Source organism: Arachis duranensis, chromosome 9 (genome assembly GCF_000817695.3).
Source record: "Arachis duranensis cultivar V14167 chromosome 9, aradu.V14167.gnm2.J7QH, whole genome shotgun sequence".
NCBI classification, from domain to species: Eukaryota; Viridiplantae; Streptophyta; class Magnoliopsida; order Fabales; family Fabaceae; genus Arachis; species Arachis duranensis.
In genome coordinates this window covers 110,733,025-110,752,960 of record NC_029780.3, presented here as the reverse complement: position 1 = coordinate 110,752,960, position 19,936 = coordinate 110,733,025, and the positions used below count along the sequence as shown (strand labels likewise).

Below are 19,936 nucleotides of genomic sequence, written 5' to 3'. Positions count from 1 at the left end.
GGTATATTTTGTTATTTTTATTATGTTTTAAATTATTTTAAAATATTTTTTTGTTAATATATCTATAAGATACTTTTATCAGTAATTTAAAAATACAAATCCATTTTAGAGGTTCATTCTAGTTTATATTAAGAGCAATTCTCTTAAATAAAAATAATATTATCAATTTAAACTTTATAATATAGTACATGCTATGATGAATAAAAAAATAACAAATTATGCGATTAAATAACTATTGCATAAAATATATCATTTTATTTTTGTTAATTTTTAAAATAAAATTAAATATTTCCTTTTGTATCCACACAAAACCTCCTCATGAATGGGCCTTATGACATTCTTTTTTTAACTTTTTTTAAATAATTTGACTTATTTTACAAAATTTTTATCTAATGACATTGAGATATCACCTTCACGTGAAGTCGATTTTACGTGAGTCGCTTTTTAAAATGTCTAGTTTCCAGGTTTTTGTTGAGTCGTTAATTGTTATAGTGGCGCGCATTCCACTGACTTTGGATTCCGAGGCGCCAAAAGAAGAGAAAGCGGTTGCATTACGAATCTCTTGACTACATTCCAGGTTAGCACTCTCGTCTTCTTCGATTGCATCAGGTTTTATTCTTTGCATGCGGTGCTGTTTCTCATTGTGTTTTTCTAAAAGCTTTCGCATACAAAATCATGCTCTGAAACCCTCTTGCGGAGTGTAGGATTGTGTTAGGGTTTAACATTAACTCACTGGATTAGGAAAACGGCAAATAGGTTAATAACATTTGTTTAGTTTGCTAGGGAAAGCTCTATTAAGCATGGTTCTTGAGAAGAAGCGCAAAAAGCAGTGCAAGGGAAGGGGAAAGGGAGAGGGAAATGTTGAGAGCAGCTTCGGTATATGTGATCTACCAGATGCGATTCTCCAGCTTATCATATCCTCCCTTCCCACAAAAGAAGCAATTCAAACGAGTATACTCTCCAAAAGATGGGAGCATCTATGGAGGGATATCTCCAAGATTGAGTTGAAAGAGGGAAAACCCGAGGAAAGGCAGCAATTCATGCACTTTGTGACCAGATTGCTTGTAGCTTGTAATTGCTCCAGTCTTGCGAAGTTCTCTCTGACATGTAATGTTGATAAGGATGCTTCTCGGGTTAATCAGTGGCTATGTGGTTTCATCAACCCTAGGATTCAAGAACTATGTCTTTGTCTTTATGGGATTGAGGAACCATTGGTCTTCCCTGACCAACTGTTTACCTGTGCTACATTGACAAACTTTGAATTGGATATGCAGCATGTCTTCAACCTTCCTTCTTCTGTTCATTTTCGGTGCCTTCGGACTTTGACTTTGTCTAACATTATATTCCCTGATAGTTCTTCAGCACAACAGCTTTTCTCTGGCTGCCCAGCCTTGGAGGATTTGTACCTAATCAATTGCAATTTGAAGAATGTCCAAGCTGTTTGTATTTATTCTCCTTTGCTTCGACAAATTCATATACGGGAGGACAAAGATGGTATGATGGATGAAGATCATGATGAGATAGGTGGTTGCAAAGTACTGATTGTTGGAACTAATCTGAAGTCATTTACTTATCACGGCGATTGTATGAATGAATATTTCTTATATCGTTCAACCTTGGTGATTGATGCCTCCATTGAGGTGCTACCTCCTGAATATTATTGGGTCAGAGAGGTCACCTGGCAAATCTCTTCAGGCAATTTCACGTTCAGACTTCTCAAAATGCTCCCAAATGTGGAGAAGCTTTCTATGTCTGAGACTTCTATTATGGTTTGATCTTCATACAAAATCTCTATTAGTCTTGATTCTGTTCAATTACTTTGTTTGCCTTTCTGAATATTTTGAATTTGACTGAATATGCCAGACACTCAGTAGAACATCTTTACTCGGGCAACTACCTTTATTCGGTAAATTGGCTGAACTAGATTTCGACTCATTCTCGTCCATAGAGTTGTCCTATAAAGCATTACTGATGCTATTGCGAAACTCGCCCTGTCTTCAAGTTCTTAGATTTCAGGTAGTAACTTCATTTGGACCAGAAAGTTAATTGCTAGATTTGAATCGCAAAAGTTTTCATTTTTGTATGTGTTTTTAACAATGCAGGGAGGGGTGTCTCAGCCTAAAGATGATGCAAATTCTATATTCGATCCCTTGCCTGTGTGTTTTAGCAGAACCCTGAAGACGATTGAGATCGGTGGCATCTCTGAGGAAGAAGAGTTATTTGCAATAAAAATATTGTTGCAAGCAGCATCAGTGTTGGATAAACTTCGTATTCAGTGTTATTGGCATTCGTTTGACAGGGATGACAGGCGTGTAGGATTAAAGAGGTCAAAGGAGTTCTGCAAGCAGATCTTAAAGTATCCTAAGAGCTCAATGAATTGTGAGATAGAATTCGAGTATTATTGAGCTATTAAGCTTACGATATGTTTTGATATTGCCATAGAATTTAAAGACTATTACAAATTATGTATGTACTTTCTCGCAATCTTAAATTTTGCTCATTGCCATCACAAACCCATTAAATTTTATAATCTATTATATTTTATTGGCACATTGCATTCCGTTAATTGTTCAATGGTTAGGATTGACAGAGTTAAGGGTGGAAAATTTGCTCAGTCTATGTTAGATAGTTTCATTGCTGATTCTGGAATATTTTTGAAGGAATAGATTCTTTCGAGTTGATTTTTCATGTAATCATATATATAAAAAGTCACGTGAGAGAATCCATTTCTATATCTTGGGAGCAGCTTGATAATGGTCTATGTTGGTCAAACAGATAAAAGTTAAAAGTGGCATTTGCATTATTTTTGTCTTCTTATGATGATGCATTTATGCATTGATCAAGGTAAACATAAAACTATGGAAGAAGCTTTCTCTGCCTGCGAGGACGAAGTTCAAAATTTGAACAATGAAGGTGATGCTAGTGAGAATGTGGATAGGATAACCAATTTATCTGACAACTTCCTTCAATGCATCTTGAGTTCGCTTCAAACTAAAGATGCAGTCAGAACTAGTTTGTTATCTAGAAGGTGGCGGACCCAATGGATGTTGGTCACCAAACTTGACATCTCAGGATTTGGATCAAACATGAGCCAGAAGAGATCATCACTCTTCATGTTCAACACTTGATTCTTAGACTTCATGAGATTAATGAAGAGCCATTTGAGTTGCCTTGTGATACATTCAGGAAGGCTTTTATAGTGGCTGAGGTCTTGCTCAAGCTTCCATCTTGCATCCACTTTTCGAATTTGAAGAATTTGACTCTTAAGTACATTGCTTTCCCGGTCGTTGTTCCAGTCAAAAGCTATTTTCTGGCTTGTCAGTTTTGGTGACTTGGAGGAGCTAACTTTGGATAGATATAGTTGGTGGAATGTGAAAGCTATTGCTATTACGATTGTTGTGTCCATGCTTCAGAAAGTGGATATTAAGGAGAATGAGGCTGATGCTCATAGCTGCCGGTTCTTTATTTTAAAAATTTAAGTTCTCTAAAACTTTTTCTATTTAGTGACTTCAATTGTTAAAAGTTGTCATTTGTTACTGCAAATTCTCAGATATACCATAACTCAGTAAATCACAAAATTGTACATTCTTGTGTAATTCATGTTAGGAGTATAAGAATCAGTTAAAAAAGTTTCCGTTGGTAGAAGTTAGTTACAAGTTTGTTAGAAGGTTAATCATTCAATTAGGGTTTAGTGTTAAACTCTGCAGCATCAAAATATAAATATATATACTTATCTTGTTACTCAAATGGAATAAGATAGAACGTTCATTTTCATTCTTTACTCTCTGCATTCACCTTCTCCTCTCTTTCAATTTCTCTCTATCCTCTTCAATATTCAAACAATTCACCTTATACACAACTATATGCAAATTAATTTTCGCATTTTTAGAGCTCTTAGTTTTCAAATATAGATTATGTTCACAAATTCAAAATACGCTCAATTTATTTTTAATTTGAAAAGAATTTAGTTCATAAAATTTTTAAGTTAACTATTTAATCTTTTTTTTTTGGTAATTTAGATGGGCAGCTATTTAATCCTTAAAATTATATTTTGGTTACTAGTTGTTTAATTGTTAGTTAACCTTCATGATTTTGGTCCATACCGCCATGTCACATTTTGTATAGATTTCTTTTTTGTGGGTAAATCTGACGGGGCAAAGCCCAACAGAAAAGTATTAATAAATAATAACAGTAATTTCTAATTTGGCCCTAATAATCATTTTTCAATTCGTGTTGGTAAATGGTAATTACCAGTTGATATATTGGTACATCGTGCAACACTGCTAGTGGAGAAAGGGGTCGCCGGTGCAGGTTATCACTCTCTTCCTCTTCGATTCCATTTGTCTTTACCTTCGCATTTTCGTCTTCCGATTAAGTTAGGGTTTTGGGGTTTAGGGCTTAGACAAGGGCAAATAGGTTCATTATTATTTTAGATGATGATGAGTAAGGGATACAAATCAATGTGAATCTCAATTTAGGGCAGGCTATTATTTTCTTACTCGTAATCTTTGTTTGTATAATATGAAAGCTATTTGAAGCATGGGTCGTAAAAAGAAGAGCGAGAAGCAGAGAAAGGGAGAGGGAAACAGCTATGAGAGTGGCATGGTCATGAACATATGTGATCTTCCTGACCCAATTCTCTATCATATCTTATCCTCTCTTCCTACAAAAGATGCAATTCGAACAAGTGTACTTTCCAAAATGTGGGAGCATCTATGGAAGAATATATCCAAGATTGAGTTGAGAGAGAATTATCACAGTTATCCCGAACAACCTGAACCTGTAAAAAGACAGAAATTCATGGACTTTGCGACCAAATTGCTCAGAGATTGTGATTGCTCGAATCTTAAAAAGTTTGATCTGATATGTAGTGTAGATGAGAATGCTTCTCAGGTTAATCAGTGGCTATGTGGTTTCATCAACCCTGAGATTGAAGAATTATCTCTTCACTTTGAAGATATTTGGGAACCTTTGGTCTTCCCTGACCACCTGTTTACCTGTGCAACACTGACACAATTTGATTTGCGTATGAAGCATATTTTCAAGCTTCCTTCTTCCATTCATTTTCAATCCCTTCGGATGTTGAGGTTGGTTAGTGTTATATTCCCTGATAGTTCTTCAACGCAAAATCTTTTCTCTGGTTGCCCAGCCTTGGAGGAGTTGGCCCTAATTTATTGCAATTTGAAGAATGTCAAGGCGTTTTTTATTTCTTCTCCCTTGCTTCAAACAATTGATATAGTAGATAAGGAAGATGAGGAAGATGATGGTCTGAATGTTTCAAAGAAAGTAGTGATCTTCGGAACAAATTTGACGTCATTTAATTATTCTGGTGACTTCCCGAATGAATATTCATTATGTGATTCAGCCTCAGTGATTAACGCATCTATTATGGTTCAAGTACCTCCTTCTCCCAATTGTTGGGATGACGAATGCATGATTTACAGTCGACTGTTGGATTTAGGCCGTTTCGTGTTCAAACTTCTCAGAGAACTCCCAAATCTGGAGTGGCTTACCATCTCTGACGACTTTGTTTTGGTTTGATCTCCTTACAAATTACAAAACATCTGTTAGTGTGATTTTATATAATTAATTTTATGGTCTTTCTGAATATCTTGTTTTGTGTTTGCCAGGCTCTCAGCAGAACAAGATTACTACTTAAATATCTGCCTTTTTTTCCTAATTTGGTTGAACTAAATTTCTCCTCAATCGACGAGTCCATAGATTTGTCCTACCCAGGATTATTGGCCATGTTCCATAACTCGCCCAATCTCGAGGTTATTAGATTTGTGGTAATAACTTCTTTCAGACTTGAAAATTTATTGCTGTTTACAAAACTTTTGAAATTTTGATTTTAGTATGTGTTTAACAATGCAGAAAGGGGTGTTTCTACCTAAAGATGATGCAACATGCATATTGGATTGCATACCTATGTGCTTTAGTACTGACCTTAAGTTAATTGAGATCTCTGGCTTTGATGGGGAAGAAGAAGAGTTATTTGCAATAAAAGTTTTGTTGCAATCTGCATCAGTATTGAGTAAACTTATTATCCGCAGTTATTTCTTTCGGTATAACGGGGACGATATTGATAGAGGAGAGAGGTTAGATAAGTTGCACCAGCAGATCTTAAGGTATCCTAGGAGGTCAATGGATTGCGAGATAGATGTTGAGCATATTGTAATCGGGTGAAGATGGAAAGAATGGAGCCAAGATAGTGATTTGTTTGAATTGTTGAGATATCAAACTTTATGGCTTATGTTTTGATACAGCTATAGAATTTGCCGATTGCCTTTTTGTTGTAGTTTTAGAATTTACTCATTGCCTTTCTAATTTGTGTTTGTGAACATTGAAACGCAACCACGAATTTTGTTTCGCTCTAACTTATTCTATTGACAGATATAAGGTTGGAAGAATTGCTTAATTTCATGTTAAAGTAGTTTTATTACTGATGTATGGACATTTTGTGGGAGGAACAAATCTTCTCAAGTTGATTTCCAAATAACTATATCATATTTAAATTCTTGTGTAAAATACTAATTTGAGATAATCTATGGTTATATTTTAGGGGATACTTGTTCAGCATGATGGTGCATTTCCTTTTTTTTTTAAAAAAAAAAACTTGAAGACTGTTAGTTGGGGTCAAATTCAGAGGGGGATGCGATGTAACGAAAGAAGATAGTGATCTTAAAGTCATCTAATTAGCATTTTCTGAATGTGAAGGAACCTTATTGAAAGTGTTACATTATTCACATAATTAGAAATTTCTGTTTTTTTTTTTTTTTTTTTTTTTTTTTTTTTTTTTGTATAAATAGTAATTCACTCTGTTGCTTAAATATGAAAGATGAGCATGCTTCTACTGTAGTACTTCAAGAATTAAGTGTCAAATTTTTTTAGATCGTATTTTCTAGATGAAAGTTATTCGATATATATAACTTTTTAGAGTAAATTTCAAGAACATAAATATATATTTTTATATATAAAGTGGTCTGGTGAATAATATAACCTCTAACAATAGGTATATATTACCCTGATGTTTTTCAATGGAATAACATATTACCATCCTTTTTACGGATGCAGCAAACTGGTAGTTTGTTGTGAAATAGACTCCTTTATTCTAAGACCAAAAAACAAGGGAGAAAAAAAAAAGACTCCTTAGGTGACTATGATCATCATCTCATATTATGTCCCACATGTAGAAAACATAAACCTATAAGGGGTAACTAAATCAATAGGGTAAATGGTCAAATTCATTTTTAAAAAATTATTTGTTCTTCAAATTAGTTCCTAATTTTTTTTTTAATCAAATTCGCCTTTTAACGGTTTTAAATTAATCATATTAGTCCTTATGTCATAAAGGTGAGAGGTTAGAGAAGTTGTACAAGCAGATCTTAAGGTATCCTAAGAGGTCAATGGATTGCAAGATAGATTTTGAGCATATTGTAATGAGGTGAAGATGGAAAGAATGGAGCTAAGATATTGATTTGTTTGAATTATTGAGCTATCAAACTTTATGGCTTATGTTTTGATACACCTGTAGAATTTGCCGATTGCCTTTCTATTATAGTTTTAGAATTTGCCTATCTAATTTGCGTGTGTGAACGGTGAAATGCAACCACTAATTTTATTGCACCATAAGGATCTATGTTTGTATTTTAGGGGGCTACTTGTTCAACATGATGGTGCATTTTCTTTTCCTCTCTTTTATTTTTCACTTAGAGACTGTTAAAGATAACAAGATGTGAAGAAACCACATCCAATTTAAAATCTTAAAATGTCAATTTAATGGGTTTCTTATTTTATAAACTTCTCATTTTTTTTATTTTTTTTACTGTGAGACTAATTTCATAGGCTCCTCACACTTGCAACATTAACAAATATGACATGTAGCAATACACATACATGATACATGCATGCAGAGGAAAGAGACTCGACAACAACTCTGTCCTCACATACACGTACACATACATACATATATAGACATATGATCTGAAACAGAAACAAAGGTTGTCACTTCTCACTTGCCAGTGTTACTAATACGTTAAGTTAGTAACTAACTACTTAACGTTGTGATGTCTTGATCAGTGTCAGTACGCTGTCTATAGCGTACCTCTACTCTATCTTCTGCTTCAAGAAACAGTAAAGCACCCACTGCAATCAAGCTCACCTTAATTACTTACACATTGCCCACATGTATATTAATATAGAGAATCTATAAGGATAATGTGACACTCTCTTTTTGATATGATAGAGAGGAGTGTATGTTCTTCTTCTACCCTTCCTTAGCTGCAAACAATGGCACCAATAAAGTTCCCTTTATTGTTATCGCTTCTCCTTTCTTCCATTTTCTTAACGAGTAATCCAGTTAAATGTGATGATGGTGAGTAATGAGCTAGTTAGTACTTTGCTCCTCTTTCTTATATTATTTTCAACTAGTTTTTCTTGAACAAAATACTATGTGCATAAAATAAATTAGTTACAGCTATAAATATATGTGTTGTTTAAATTCATTTTTAATGTATATTTTATATTTCAATGTGTATTTTATACAAGTGGTTGATCTTTTGTGTACACGTAATATGGTTATTTCTTGAATCAGCTAATTCTGTTGAAACTTAAGTGGGTTTCATTCTGCTGCAGATGAAGAAGATACTCTTTATGATGGAATCAATAAGTATAGAGCATCACTGAACTTGAAAGCTCTAACAAAAAATGAAAATGCTGATTGCCTTGCTGATAAAATAGCTGATCAATTCAAGAAGCAGCCTTGCACAAACACCACAGGTGCCAACACAGTGCCAGGCACAGAGCCTCAGTTCTCAAACTATCCTGACCTTTTGTCCAAATGCCACTTGGCCATTTCCAACACAAGGGATGGAATAGTTATGCCTGCTTGTGTTCCTGGCCTTGTTCCAACCAAGGTTCTTACAAATTTCACAAAATCTCTTTACTCAGATAATCTCAATGATTCAAAGTTCACAGGAATTGGCATTGGTTCAGAAGATAACTGGATTGTTGTTGTCTTGACCACAGACACTCCTACAGGAGACTTTGCTCCCTATAGTTCTGCTGCTACTAATTTGATTTCTAAGATTGGATTGAATCACTTCTCATTTCTCTTATTAGTTGCTAGCATTTTCCTATGATGAAACCAATGTTCCAATGTTGTTGACAATGTTGCATTTTTGTTACAATTTTGTTACCTGTCAAAAGGCCATCTACCTCCATGAAGAATGTGTTTTTTGTGTCAAGGTAAATGGAAAATAATAAGACAAGACAGGTTTTTTCTAGTGAAAAATTGAGATCCTTGGCTTGCATAACTGTTGCTACGGTACTTGTTTTTATATAAATTGAGTGAGATGAATAGAAGAGAATGCATTGTTCCCGAAAGATTATTATCATATAGTTGTAATTACCATAAAAGAATATTATTTTTGAGCTTGGATGTTTAGCTTATGCCATTCAAATCACAAGTAACACTCCCATAGTACTAACAGATAATAACAGCAACACTCAATATGAAATTTCATTTTTCATATTTCTTCTTCAGAAACAATCTTAACCACAAGCAACACTAATATTTCTTGCATATTAATTATATTCTTGGATGAGGAACTGTTAAAAATATACTCATCACAAACTCAAGCTGCCTTCAATTTGGGGGAATTGACAGACAGAAATCTTCTTAACATGAGCATCAGAATCCATGTGGACTTTGTGATCTTCTCCTTTACCATCAGAAGCAATGCAGAGCTGAGAACAGTTTTTAGTATCTGTGCCTGCAATCCATTGAAAAAACCCAAAAGGCCTTCTCTTCTCCAAATTGTATACAGTGCTCCCGAGATTGTTCTCTGTGCCTTCCTCTCGGTTGGTGTCCTCTTATCATCATCCAAATCTGCTGCTTGAATCATGACCTTACACCTAGAAAAAGCCATATATATCCATTAAATTGAATTAGCTTTTTCTTTCCTCCTTTTGCACTATATAAAAAGCATGCAACAATTCTAGTCTAGTGTCAAATTATTTAAAAATCGAGCATTCACCTAATAGCTGGGTATGTCAAGCATGTAGCAGCACATTTTGAAACTGCTCCCAGCACGAAAGCGGAAAATGCAGACAGTGCTTCCGGGGATGACTTTGTTGTACCTGTTTTCTTGCTCATCTTGCCCTTTAGTATTCTCTGTTTCAGCTGATCAAATGCAGTATACTGTTTTGGAGGAGAAAAATCCTTGTTGAGTTTGGGGATTGTATTCTAGTAAAGATTAATCTGGAATACCGAATCCTCTCTAGGTTTCGTTTATATAAAAGGAGTGATACCTGAATAGATGGATTTGTTGTTAAAAGAATAGATATGGCAAGACCATCATATGCCTCACCCCATGTACCCTCAGAAAGAGTCTTCCAAAATCCCTTAGATTTTCCAAACTCACTTGTTTGCATCCTCGAGGATGCTGTATCTAGAGGCTGTAAAGTACAAACAAATGTTACATATCATATGGAAGAGACTGTGCTTATTGAGTGCATAATAGAGTAAACAATCATTTCATCAATCAAAATATCAGTTCTCCAGTTATCAAAGTATTAGTCATTGCTGTAACTTATCAATCTTGTTTCCGCCAGAATCCAGAGAAGTAAACGAATTATAAACAAGCACATAACATGTGTAGCTCACAAAATTTGATATCTGAAAATAAATTACAATTATGACTTGCCTGTGTTATGACTATTGTAGAGACGCCAGCAGCAGTAGCAACAAGCAAGTTTGCTACTGTTCCAATGTTCTTATTTCCAGTTTTCTTCAAATACAGCTTCTTAAAGTAGCTGTATCCATAGAAATAAATAAACGAGGAAACGAAGGACTGCACATTTTTCGTACCAAGGCCTTGGTACAATGAAAGAACCTGGCGTGTAGAAATTGCTTCCCACAAAACATCAGAAATTCTCCTACATTGGACACAGCAAAATCATCAAATATGCACAACACAAACCTAAATAGTTAAGATGATTAAACAAATGGAACCTATATTTTCGGTTCTGCTTAGCTTGAACTTCAGCTTGATACTTGGTCTTGCATGTATCAAGTGGATACAACACAGTGGTGCTAACGAGGGATCCAATGGCACCAGAAGTAGCTTCTGACAAGGATTCCAAATCAAGTTGCATTTTCTTCAAAAAGAACCACCCCAAACTAACTCAAGTAGATTAGTAGACCCAACAAGAACAAGACACAAACTTTAAACAAATTCGACAAAAGGGTATATAGATTTCAACGAAGTGAAGGAAAAGCAGTTGTCTTTGAGGGATTCAAAGACACCCATGAGGTTGAAACCAAAGAGAAGTGTTTAAGGAAAGGGGCAAACGGTTATATAGAATTGAGATCCCATCATTCAAGCTTCGGATTTGACTTGAGTTGACTATCTATCTTTTGGGGAATTGAAAACGTATGGGTTTTCTTCCGTCAGTAATGACGCTAAGTCGGACAATATATTGGAAAGAAAAAAAAAAGAGGAAATTGGTCGTTTACACGACATTTTTTTGGCTGAAATCTAACAAGATATTTTGGTTCCAAAATTTTTGGAACATGGAAGATTTTATTTATTTTAGTTTATTTTTTTCACAAAGGATTAGTAGTAATAAACAATAGAAAACTTTTTAAAGTCACCAAAAAAAAATAGAAAACTTTTTAAATGATCCAAACCGCTTTTCTAGAATTCCAATAATCCACGTACGGTAGGTCACACCTTTTAGTTTTGTCCTGTAGTCTAATGTGAAATATCGTAAATGTCTCTTAATGAAATCAAAATTGACGACAAGAGCAGTGATCTATTATTAGCTTAAAGAACAAATGAAGCCAAATTGCCCCTCAGCTAACTGGTTTAAGAGTTGGAAGGCTTGGGCTGATAAGAGGAAAAGCCATTGAATTTGGGCTTGTATTAAATCATTGAATGGTTTTTGTATTATGGGCCTTTGTGTCATTGACGAGTTTGTTGGAATTATGTCTGCTTTGCTTATCCAGTTAGCGACAGAAAATGAAGCCCGTAATGAACATGTTCCATGTGGGGATGGTGGCTCAAACAATAATAATTTTGGTAAAAAAAAAGTGAATACGTTGTCGTTTTGGAAAATCCCCGATGCCCTAATGTGACAGTGTGCACCCACCCATGGAGGCTTGGAGGTTGTCCTCATCCTTCATTGTTTGTGTTGTTTGTATATGTATTTCTTGTGACAATGTCCTTCAAGATCTGGAACTCTGCTAACGGCGGAGGTCGGGATCGAATTCAACGGTCATGGCGGCGTAGACCTTGTTTATCTCACATGCCTGATTGCACGAGTTGGCACCATAGATCGTGGCGCAGGTTAATTACACGAGGTCGACGTTGCGGTATTTCGTTGGTCGACGCTGTGGTCCCATTGCCGTGTGTAGGTCCGTGGGCGTTTGAGACTCATTCTGCCAATTTTCATTTTGTTTTCGATTTCATTTCTCCATCCTGACTTTGTTGTTGAAAGTTTAATTTGTTGCTGAAATAGTGAATTTTTTCGAACTCAAATTTGATGTTGTTGTTGTTCTTGAAAATTTTGATAAATGTTTTTTTTTCCTGTTGAAAATTACTGTGATGTGTTGTTGTTGGTTTAACCGCATTGTCGACCTAATCAGATGATTGAGCATAAATTTTGTTCCTAAAAAAGTTGAGCGAATTGAGTTTGTTGCTTAATGTCGTGACAAAGCCTTGAATTTGCTGCTGCAAACAATGCATTATTCAATTCGTTTATTACTGTAAAATCCTTCGATTTTTATTTTGTTACAATTTGGTTTGTATTTGTATTGGTAGGAATGTTAGCAGGTAACGCTCATTGTGTTTGCGTCTTGGTGTCGTATGTGTAATCCATGTGGGGTTTTTAATGTTTGTGTTTGTAGTTGGCAAGTGGAGGCTGTGAGGATGTTGGAAGCAGGTTGCATAGTAGATGAGGTGGTAAACTAAGGGATTTTGATCTACGTAAGTGGCATATTTTTTCATTGATCAGGTGAGACAGTTTTGAGGCAGCCAAGGTGAGTGTAGTAACTGTGGCAAAGAATTTTGTGCAATCCCTAGTTTATTGTTCGTTATAGTTAGACATGTTTGTCTTTCAGGTAATAATGGCATCAAGTAGCAACTTTTGCAAGGATGCGTGTATGTGGAATGAGCCTCTTGCGGATTACTAGATGGAGGGCAATGCGGGTGTGTCGAATCTACAGGTACGATGCGTATACGTGGCATTTCGTATTTATAGTGTGTGAGTGGGATCCAATGAGATTGGGATGTTCTGTTACATGATTTGGGTGGTATTGTTCATGCAGTTGGTTGTACTCTTAGCAGCTGTGAGGGTTATATTGGGAGAACTGATATTTTATGTGGTGACTATGATGTCACGAGTCTGATACGTAGAAGAAATGGTAGATTAGTGTTTTTTTGTTAAGTTTGCTGTGGCTGTAGTATTTGTTAAGTTTGCAGTTTTGAACTTTCACATTTTAAAGAAATATGCACTACTTGCATCTGTGATAATGAGCATCGACAAGCATATCCTTTATTACACGATTGGCATTAACATGTTGTAGTGGACAAACATTATGATTATTGTGTAAACTGTATGTTAAATTATAACATGATAATGTTTATTAAATCAAATTAATAATCGAGAAAGAAGTTTTTCAGTTCAAGTTTACAGGGTTGAATTAATAACCATATTAGTACCTATGAACATTTCATTTGCAAAATATACTTTGAAACTAATTTAAAATGCAAGGCTTTGATGTTATTTAGTGTTAATATGCATGGATATGTAATTGTTAAACAGAACGCATTCCACATAACGCCAGCTAGTAGCGAAATGTTTCTCTTATTCCTTCAGGACACAATGTTTGATACGAGAGTAGAGAAAGATGCTGAGTTATCCGATTGGGAAGGAATGAGGGGCTTCTATGTTGCCCGGTTTCTTGGGTTTGGATGGGTTACGAGCAAAAGATGTCCTCGAAATGAAGTTTTCAACACCTCAGGAGGCAGGCGGCTTTTATAATAACTACAGTTGACTAAAGGGCTTTACATCAAGACGAGGGAAGATGGTTAGAAACACTGCCGGAGAGATAGTGCGGTACACGTTTGTTTGTAATAGGCAAGGATTTCGAGAGAAGAAATGATTGGAAAAGGTTGATCGCAAAAGGGAGCATAAGGTAGTAACCCGATGCGGATGCATGGCGGAGATGAGGATAAAGAGGAAAGACGGTAGTGGGAGGTGGTATGTCTTGCGTTTTGTCAAGGAGCATAACCACAAACTTGCCTATGGAAAACTTGTAGATTATCTGCGGTCACACAAGAAGATATCTGAGGTAGAAGTTGCTTAGCTAACAAGCATGAGGGAGATTGGGATTAGCATACCTAAGATTTATGAGCCTTTCGCAGCACAACTAGGGGGCTTTAATCTGGTAACATTCACGAAGGAAGATATGTATAATGAGATACGAAAACAGAGAGGTTTCCAAGGCAGAGACGTAAGCGCAGCTATTAGGTACTTGGAAGGTTTGGCACGCATGGATGGAAAAATGTTTTGGGGCACGGCAACACCTATGTAACTTGTTTTGGAGCGACGATCGTTGTTAGGAAGATTATGGGATATTCGGCGATGTGCTAGCATTCGATGCTACATATGGCCGCAACAAGTACAACCTACCTGTTGTTGTCTTCTCCGAAGTAAATCACCACAACCAGACATGCGTATTCGCTACAGCAATGGTTTCATGCGATTTGCAGGCGTCATATATTTGGGTTCTTCGACAGTTTCTGGAATGCATGCAAGGTAAGACACCGCAATCAGTCATCATGGATGGTGACCCAGCCATGTGGATAGCAATCCAATCCATTTTTCCTAACGCACATCATCGGTTGTGTGCTTGGTATCTACTGAGGAACGCGACTGCTAACATATGCGACCCGAGATTCACACAACTGTTTAGACACTGCATGCTGGCGGATATGGAAATCGATGAGTTCAAAGCGCATTGGGAGGCAATGCTCAATGAGTGTGGTGTTAGGGAGGTTAAGTGGGTGAAGGACTTGTACACCAAAAAGCACGCTTGGGTAACAACATACATCTGTGGTAGATTTTTTGTTGGAATATGGACTACCTCTAGGTGCGAGTCACTAGATGCCAAGCTAGGGAGGTTTGTTGAGAGCAGGTACGGCGTGTTAGAATTTGTCACAAATTTTCAGAGGTGTGTGGATTTTCTGCGTGACACAAAGGACGAGCTTGAATTTCATTCTTGGTATAGAACACCTGTACTACAAACCGATTTTGTTGAGCTGGAAAAGTCCGGCTGGACAAAGTTCACCCGCGAAATGTTTGTCAGATTCTGGGATAGCCTGAAACGGTGTGTTCGTGTTAGAATATGTGAATTAAATGACACGGTGAACCCGCATGCATATACTCTCCAGAAGTATCGGAGGCCTAAGATGGATTGGAAAGTTTATAGGGAGCCTATCTCGAACAGATTCAATTACACGTGCATGCGGATGGAGTCGTTTGGTATTCCATGTGTGCACATCTTTGCCGTGTGTGTTAGGCTTGACTTAGTGGAAATCCCTGAAAGCCTCGTGCTGTGTAGGTGGTCCAAGGCAGCCAAAATGGAGATCTATAACGAATGTATCGAGCAATACACTGCTGACCGAAGCGTGACCTATAGGACACGATTGGGTGCTTTCTCCCAGCTATGTAAGCGGTTAGGGCGTGTGGCTTGCATGAGTGATGAAGACTTCAAGCTTTACTCAAAGAAGCTTCTGAGCGATGCTATCTTCCTTGAAATAAAGTACGGCATAAGACCATCAACGAATGTTATCGCAACAGTAAAAGATTGTGGGGTCAAGGACCCGATTCGTGTTAGAACAACAGGCACGGATCGGATGAGTCAAGCTGGCGATTCTGCGGCTAAGACCAAAAGAAAGTGCAGGACATGCGGGAAGCTAGGGCACCGGAGGACTAGATGCCCTAACAGAGGCGCGCAACCTTCTTCAAGAAATGACAAAGCACCTGTAGGGGGACACAAACGCAAGCGATCAAAGGTTACTTTCTAACTTACTCCTTCATCGACTATTTACTTTGCCACGTAGACCAATAAAAGCAACTCTATTGAAAGGATCACTATTAATGCCATTTAAATCTTTGAACTAAACTAAATGATGTTCTGGGGCACCAGTATTTATTTCATTATTCTGTGTTTCCACATTTTTTGGTCACATATTCGGAAAAGAAGGGTGTGGGTAAAGAAAATCAACTTAGTGATTAATGCACGTAGGCCGTTCATGATGTCTTATTTTTTCATTTCCCATTGAATAGTATGTTAAGATGTAACTCGTTTTGCCTGCATATTTTATGGTCTCGACGATACGAAAGAACCAATAGTCGCCGCAATTAAATTAATGTCACAACTTCGTTTTGGGCTTTGTATAATGCAGACTCTTTGCAAATGGTTAATGCTAATTCCTGTGTGGTTCAACATGAATTAGCCACTAAAATGTTCATGCTGCAACACAATCCGTTTTGATTGCATTATGTTGGTGTTAACCGGTTTGTGGTATTACATTCTTGTTCGTGCAACAGGTACCAAGCGTTGTCCCAGAGAAAAGGCAGGCTGATTATCCATCTCAATCCAGAAGCGACATGTGGGAACAATTTTCGCTTGGAGACGCCTGACGTTCGTCGACTGAGTTGTAATCTGTTATTAGATGGATGATGTTAACGAGAACATGTTATATGTAATCGTTTTTTAACTGAATACTTATGTATGTATATGGGGATGATGTTATTAAGAAACTGCCAATTCTAATTTATATATGTTAGTTAACGCCAACAATGTTAGAGTCTGCTCCTGCTCCTTTTTATTTGTAAGCACGCAGGCTCCCTTGTGGATTACAATTTTAAATGCAAATAACGACGGCTTGATGCCGATTAGTTTGCTTTTCTGTACAGTTTTCCAAATCCTTTTACGATTGGCGTTGTCAATCGATGCATGTACCTATTGATTTTGTTACTGTAAACTGTGATGTTTTCCCATAATGCCCCGAAGGTGACATAAATCTTGATTTTGTTACTGTAAACTGTTATTTATATCTTTAACGTGAAACATGGTTAACCGTTTCACACGGGATCATTTGTCCTGAAACATCATGATCTATGTTTCCTTGGTCCACGAATCTAACTGTCCAGATTCGTTATTTTAGTTCTTCTTTATTCATTTGGAACAGTTGCCCTAATTTAGTTTCTTTTTGGTTACTTTCAAAATAGCATGTTTGTAACAAAATTCATGGGGATATAGGCCAAGAAATTATTATAAAACTAGCAATATCCATTCAATAATTCACTTCATAAGGTGCACCTAGTGTTGTAAGCAAAAGACACAATGGTCTACTAAGGAGCCGTAAACAAATATGTCATCCAGTCTAAGCAAAATGCCACAACTTGGGTACAAATAAGTATTGGCCATATCCCCCTTTCAATCACAGTTGGTGTTAATAGGGGGTGTGGATATTGTGCTCTACCCTGTCGACAGGATCGGACCCCTAGTCTCCACATACAAAAGTGGCCATCCTACACATATAAAAGCAGACATACATAATCTAGACTACACCAATAGCACTTGACGACACTACTAAAACGCTTTGCACTTCCAAAACAGTTATCAAGATGAAATTAAAACTTAATCTATATCAAAATGGTCCAAAGTTGTGTCTTTTGCCCACATGTGGAAAGTGTATCACTCCTTAGTGCAAATAAGCTTCCTCCATGCTACCTCTGCCTTCGAGACCACTGTTGCCCTCACCTCGTTACAATCCAGAAGAACAATCTTCATTGCAGTTTTCATCCTTAGTTTCAATCGGTCCATCTGCCAGTAACAAACAGAAAGTGTGAAAATACAACTCTTCCATAATACAAACACAACATGGTAATTTAGGCATCATGAACTTGCCAAGGAAGGTTGGCAACTTTGAATTTGCCCTATGTTTGGATCCAGTTCAAAATCCACAGACATGAATCGTTACTGCAAAACAACCAAATATTTCGGAACTCACAATTGCTTTCGAGTTCGCCAGGTGACAAGTAAAAAATTAGTTTACCATTCTAGGTAACTGTGGACTACTTCAAGATACTTAATTGATCCCCAGGTGGTTGGATCAGCACTAACATAGGAAAAGCTCAGCATGTTAACTTCCAGCTTGAAAAACTGGCCTAGCATTAGTAGCTGCAAGCAACAGAAGCACAACTAGCACATGGAACCGATTGATAATTGCATTCAGAACTGTAACTTAAGAAGTTTTGCAGGATCTAAGAGTGTTATGCAAATTGGATTACACTCACAATGGTGTGCATGTTGCGTTCCCTCCGCTACGTATTCTCCAGAGCTCTTGTGACATCTAGACAGTACACCCTGCCATGCTTCACGTCGACGACCATCAGGTACCATGTGTATGTTAGTTCACACACCAGAACCAGAACCTGCCAACACAGATAGGTCAATAATAGGTTAAAATTTCTGTTAAAAAGCTACATATGTCGAATGAAAGGTTAAGTGTACAACATGTTCTAGATGACTAGTTGCCGGCAACCATCTGTTCATGTATTTTCTCCTAATGACCTCGAAGGGCCTCATAGCTAGTACATCATCGGCAAACACAGACGATGTGTACTAAACACGAGGTGGCACAACGCAGCAAGCTTTCATGGACACGCTCATAAGGATTATGTTCATAAGCTGTGCACAAAGGAAAACAAATGTATTAGCCTTGCCATCGAATTTATATTACTTATATTTACTGCATGGTCCGATTTAAATCACGTCAACATTGGGCATGTAAACCGGTGATAGGGAGTGGAACCCTGCTCTAGAGACTTCGAATGTTGAGAACTTGAACAGCACTTCCCTGGTAGTTAACAAACAAGAATTAGATCCATTACCACGCTATCGAGGAAGAAATATACGACAGATTCTAAAGATATGAATAACCACAAGTTTTTCCATAAAAATATTGATCATTTTTCCCATAAATATAAGTGGCCATCTTGCATTCATCACATGTGAGGTCCATGTGGACGGTTGGCCTAAAAACCATTTGCAACCCTAAACAAATAACCAATACAATGTTAAATCGTCAGTGGAAATATGGTACTAAGAAATTCTAGGCGTGATGAAGTATATATTAAGCATGGAGTGTTTGGAATGCTTGCCAGTGGAATTAAAAACACGGGATACTCCATTATGTTCATCATCCCAAATGGTTTGAATGCACTCCCACCCTGTATAGAAGAACTATGAACGTTCCCCTGGCAATTCTGTGGACTGGTTGCACGCTTACTACAGTCCGTCTGTTCTTTGATGATTAGATTTTTGACGGTATAGAATTTCACAAATGAATTCTCGTTGCAAGTATAGTTTCTAAACCAATCAATAATCCTTTCATACAAAAAGTTGTTTGTCACTAGTACAAACCCCTAAAATTTATAAATCGAAGTATTGGACCTCGGGTCGTTCTCCCTAGGAATTACAATAAAGTGTCTTGTTATTGGTTGTGAGTTATTTTGGGGTTTTAATAAGAAACATGAAAGATAAATGGCAAGAAAGTAAACTAACAACTATAAAAGGCTCTTGGCAAGGTATGAAAATTAGAAGTTCTATCCTAGTTATCCTTCTCAATTGTGATGAGAATTGTCCATTGCTACCACTTAGTTAACCCTTACTAAATAAAGGAAAGTTAAGTGGATGAATTGACTTGAGCCACAAGTCCTAGCCAACTCCCAAGGAAAGACTAGCTTTAGTGCACTCCAAACCAATTAGCAATCTCTCCAATTACCAATCAACAAAGGAATTAGATAACTCAAGTGTCACTAATTACTCTACCTAGGCCAAGAGGAACAAAATCTA

General features: G+C 36.9%; 5 protein-coding genes across 5 annotated transcripts; 4 read left to right on the top strand and 1 right to left on the bottom strand.

Moving 5' to 3' along the window:
- Window positions 1-441: 441 nt before the first annotated feature.
- LOC127739555 (F-box/LRR-repeat protein At4g14103-like) lies at window positions 442-2,502 on the top strand. The gene is made up of 4 exons (XM_016086053.3): window positions 442-577; window positions 776-1,769; window positions 1,864-2,016; window positions 2,103-2,502. The coding sequence occupies exons 2-4, from the start codon at window positions 801-803 to the stop codon at window positions 2,403-2,405; spliced, it is 1,425 nt and encodes a 474-aa protein (XP_015941539.1). The 5' UTR covers window positions 442-577; window positions 776-800; the 3' UTR covers window positions 2,406-2,502.
- Window positions 2,503-4,220: 1,718 nt separating this feature from the next.
- On the top strand, window positions 4,221-6,450 carry LOC107467081 (F-box/LRR-repeat protein At2g29930). The gene is made up of 4 exons (XM_016086114.3): window positions 4,221-4,311; window positions 4,529-5,535; window positions 5,631-5,789; window positions 5,875-6,450. Exons 2-4 carry the CDS (start codon window positions 4,540-4,542, stop codon window positions 6,184-6,186), a joined length of 1,467 nt encoding a protein of 488 aa, XP_015941600.1. The 5' UTR covers window positions 4,221-4,311; window positions 4,529-4,539; the 3' UTR covers window positions 6,187-6,450.
- Window positions 6,451-8,194: 1,744 nt separating this feature from the next.
- On the top strand, window positions 8,195-9,471 carry LOC107467034 (uncharacterized GPI-anchored protein At3g06035). Its single transcript, XM_016086042.3, has 2 exons — window positions 8,195-8,374; window positions 8,635-9,471. Exons 1-2 carry the CDS (start codon window positions 8,290-8,292, stop codon window positions 9,138-9,140), a joined length of 591 nt encoding a protein of 196 aa, XP_015941528.1. The 5' UTR covers window positions 8,195-8,289; the 3' UTR covers window positions 9,141-9,471.
- Window positions 9,423-11,468, bottom strand: LOC107467033 (peroxisomal adenine nucleotide carrier 1). The gene is made up of 5 exons (XM_016086041.3): window positions 11,015-11,468; window positions 10,707-10,938; window positions 10,312-10,458; window positions 10,038-10,201; window positions 9,423-9,915 (listed from the first exon to the last, which is right to left on the bottom strand). The coding sequence occupies exons 1-5, from the start codon at window positions 11,155-11,157 to the stop codon at window positions 9,636-9,638; spliced, it is 966 nt and encodes a 321-aa protein (XP_015941527.1). The 5' UTR covers window positions 11,158-11,468; the 3' UTR covers window positions 9,423-9,635.
- Window positions 11,469-14,221: 2,753 nt separating this feature from the next.
- Window positions 14,222-16,713, top strand: LOC107466853 (protein FAR1-RELATED SEQUENCE 5-like). The gene is made up of 3 exons (XM_016085863.1): window positions 14,222-14,356; window positions 14,628-16,082; window positions 16,621-16,713. The coding sequence occupies exons 1-3, from the start codon at window positions 14,222-14,224 to the stop codon at window positions 16,711-16,713; spliced, it is 1,683 nt and encodes a 560-aa protein (XP_015941349.1).
- Window positions 16,714-19,936: the final 3,223 nt, after the last annotated feature.

Excerpts from the sequence above, each read along its gene's own strand:
- LOC127739555 (XM_016086053.3), top strand. The coding sequence starts at position 801 with ATGGTTCTTGAGAAGAAGCGCAAAAAGCAGTGCAAGGGAAGGGGAAAG. Across the intron at positions 1,770-1,863 it reads TGTCTGAGACTTCTATTATG|ACACTCAGTAGAACATCTTT; the intron begins GTTTGATCTTCA and ends TGAATATGCCAG. Across the intron at positions 2,017-2,102 it reads TTCAAGTTCTTAGATTTCAG|GGAGGGGTGTCTCAGCCTAA; the intron begins GTAGTAACTTCA and ends TTAACAATGCAG.
- LOC107466853 (XM_016085863.1), top strand. The coding sequence starts at position 14,222 with ATGGCGGAGATGAGGATAAAGAGGAAAGACGGTAGTGGGAGGTGGTAT. Across the intron at positions 14,357-14,627 it reads CACACAAGAAGATATCTGAG|GAAGATTATGGGATATTCGG; the intron begins GTAGAAGTTGCT and ends GATCGTTGTTAG. Across the intron at positions 16,083-16,620 it reads ACAAACGCAAGCGATCAAAG|GTACCAAGCGTTGTCCCAGA; the intron begins GTTACTTTCTAA and ends TTCGTGCAACAG.
- LOC107467033 (XM_016086041.3), bottom strand. The coding sequence starts at position 11,157 with ATGCAACTTGATTTGGAATCCTTGTCAGAAGCTACTTCTGGTGCCATT. Across the intron at positions 10,939-11,014 it reads AAGCAGAACCGAAAATATAG|GAGAATTTCTGATGTTTTGT; the intron begins GTTCCATTTGTT and ends TGTCCAATGTAG. Across the intron at positions 10,202-10,311 it reads CAACAAATCCATCTATTCAG|TATACTGCATTTGATCAGCT; the intron begins GTATCACTCCTT and ends CCTCCAAAACAG.
- LOC107467034 (XM_016086042.3), top strand. The coding sequence starts at position 8,290 with ATGGCACCAATAAAGTTCCCTTTATTGTTATCGCTTCTCCTTTCTTCC. Across the intron at positions 8,375-8,634 it reads TCCAGTTAAATGTGATGATG|ATGAAGAAGATACTCTTTAT; the intron begins GTGAGTAATGAG and ends ATTCTGCTGCAG.
- LOC107467081 (XM_016086114.3), top strand. The coding sequence starts at position 4,540 with ATGGGTCGTAAAAAGAAGAGCGAGAAGCAGAGAAAGGGAGAGGGAAAC. Across the intron at positions 5,536-5,630 it reads TCTCTGACGACTTTGTTTTG|GCTCTCAGCAGAACAAGATT; the intron begins GTTTGATCTCCT and ends TGTGTTTGCCAG. Across the intron at positions 5,790-5,874 it reads TCGAGGTTATTAGATTTGTG|AAAGGGGTGTTTCTACCTAA; the intron begins GTAATAACTTCT and ends TTAACAATGCAG.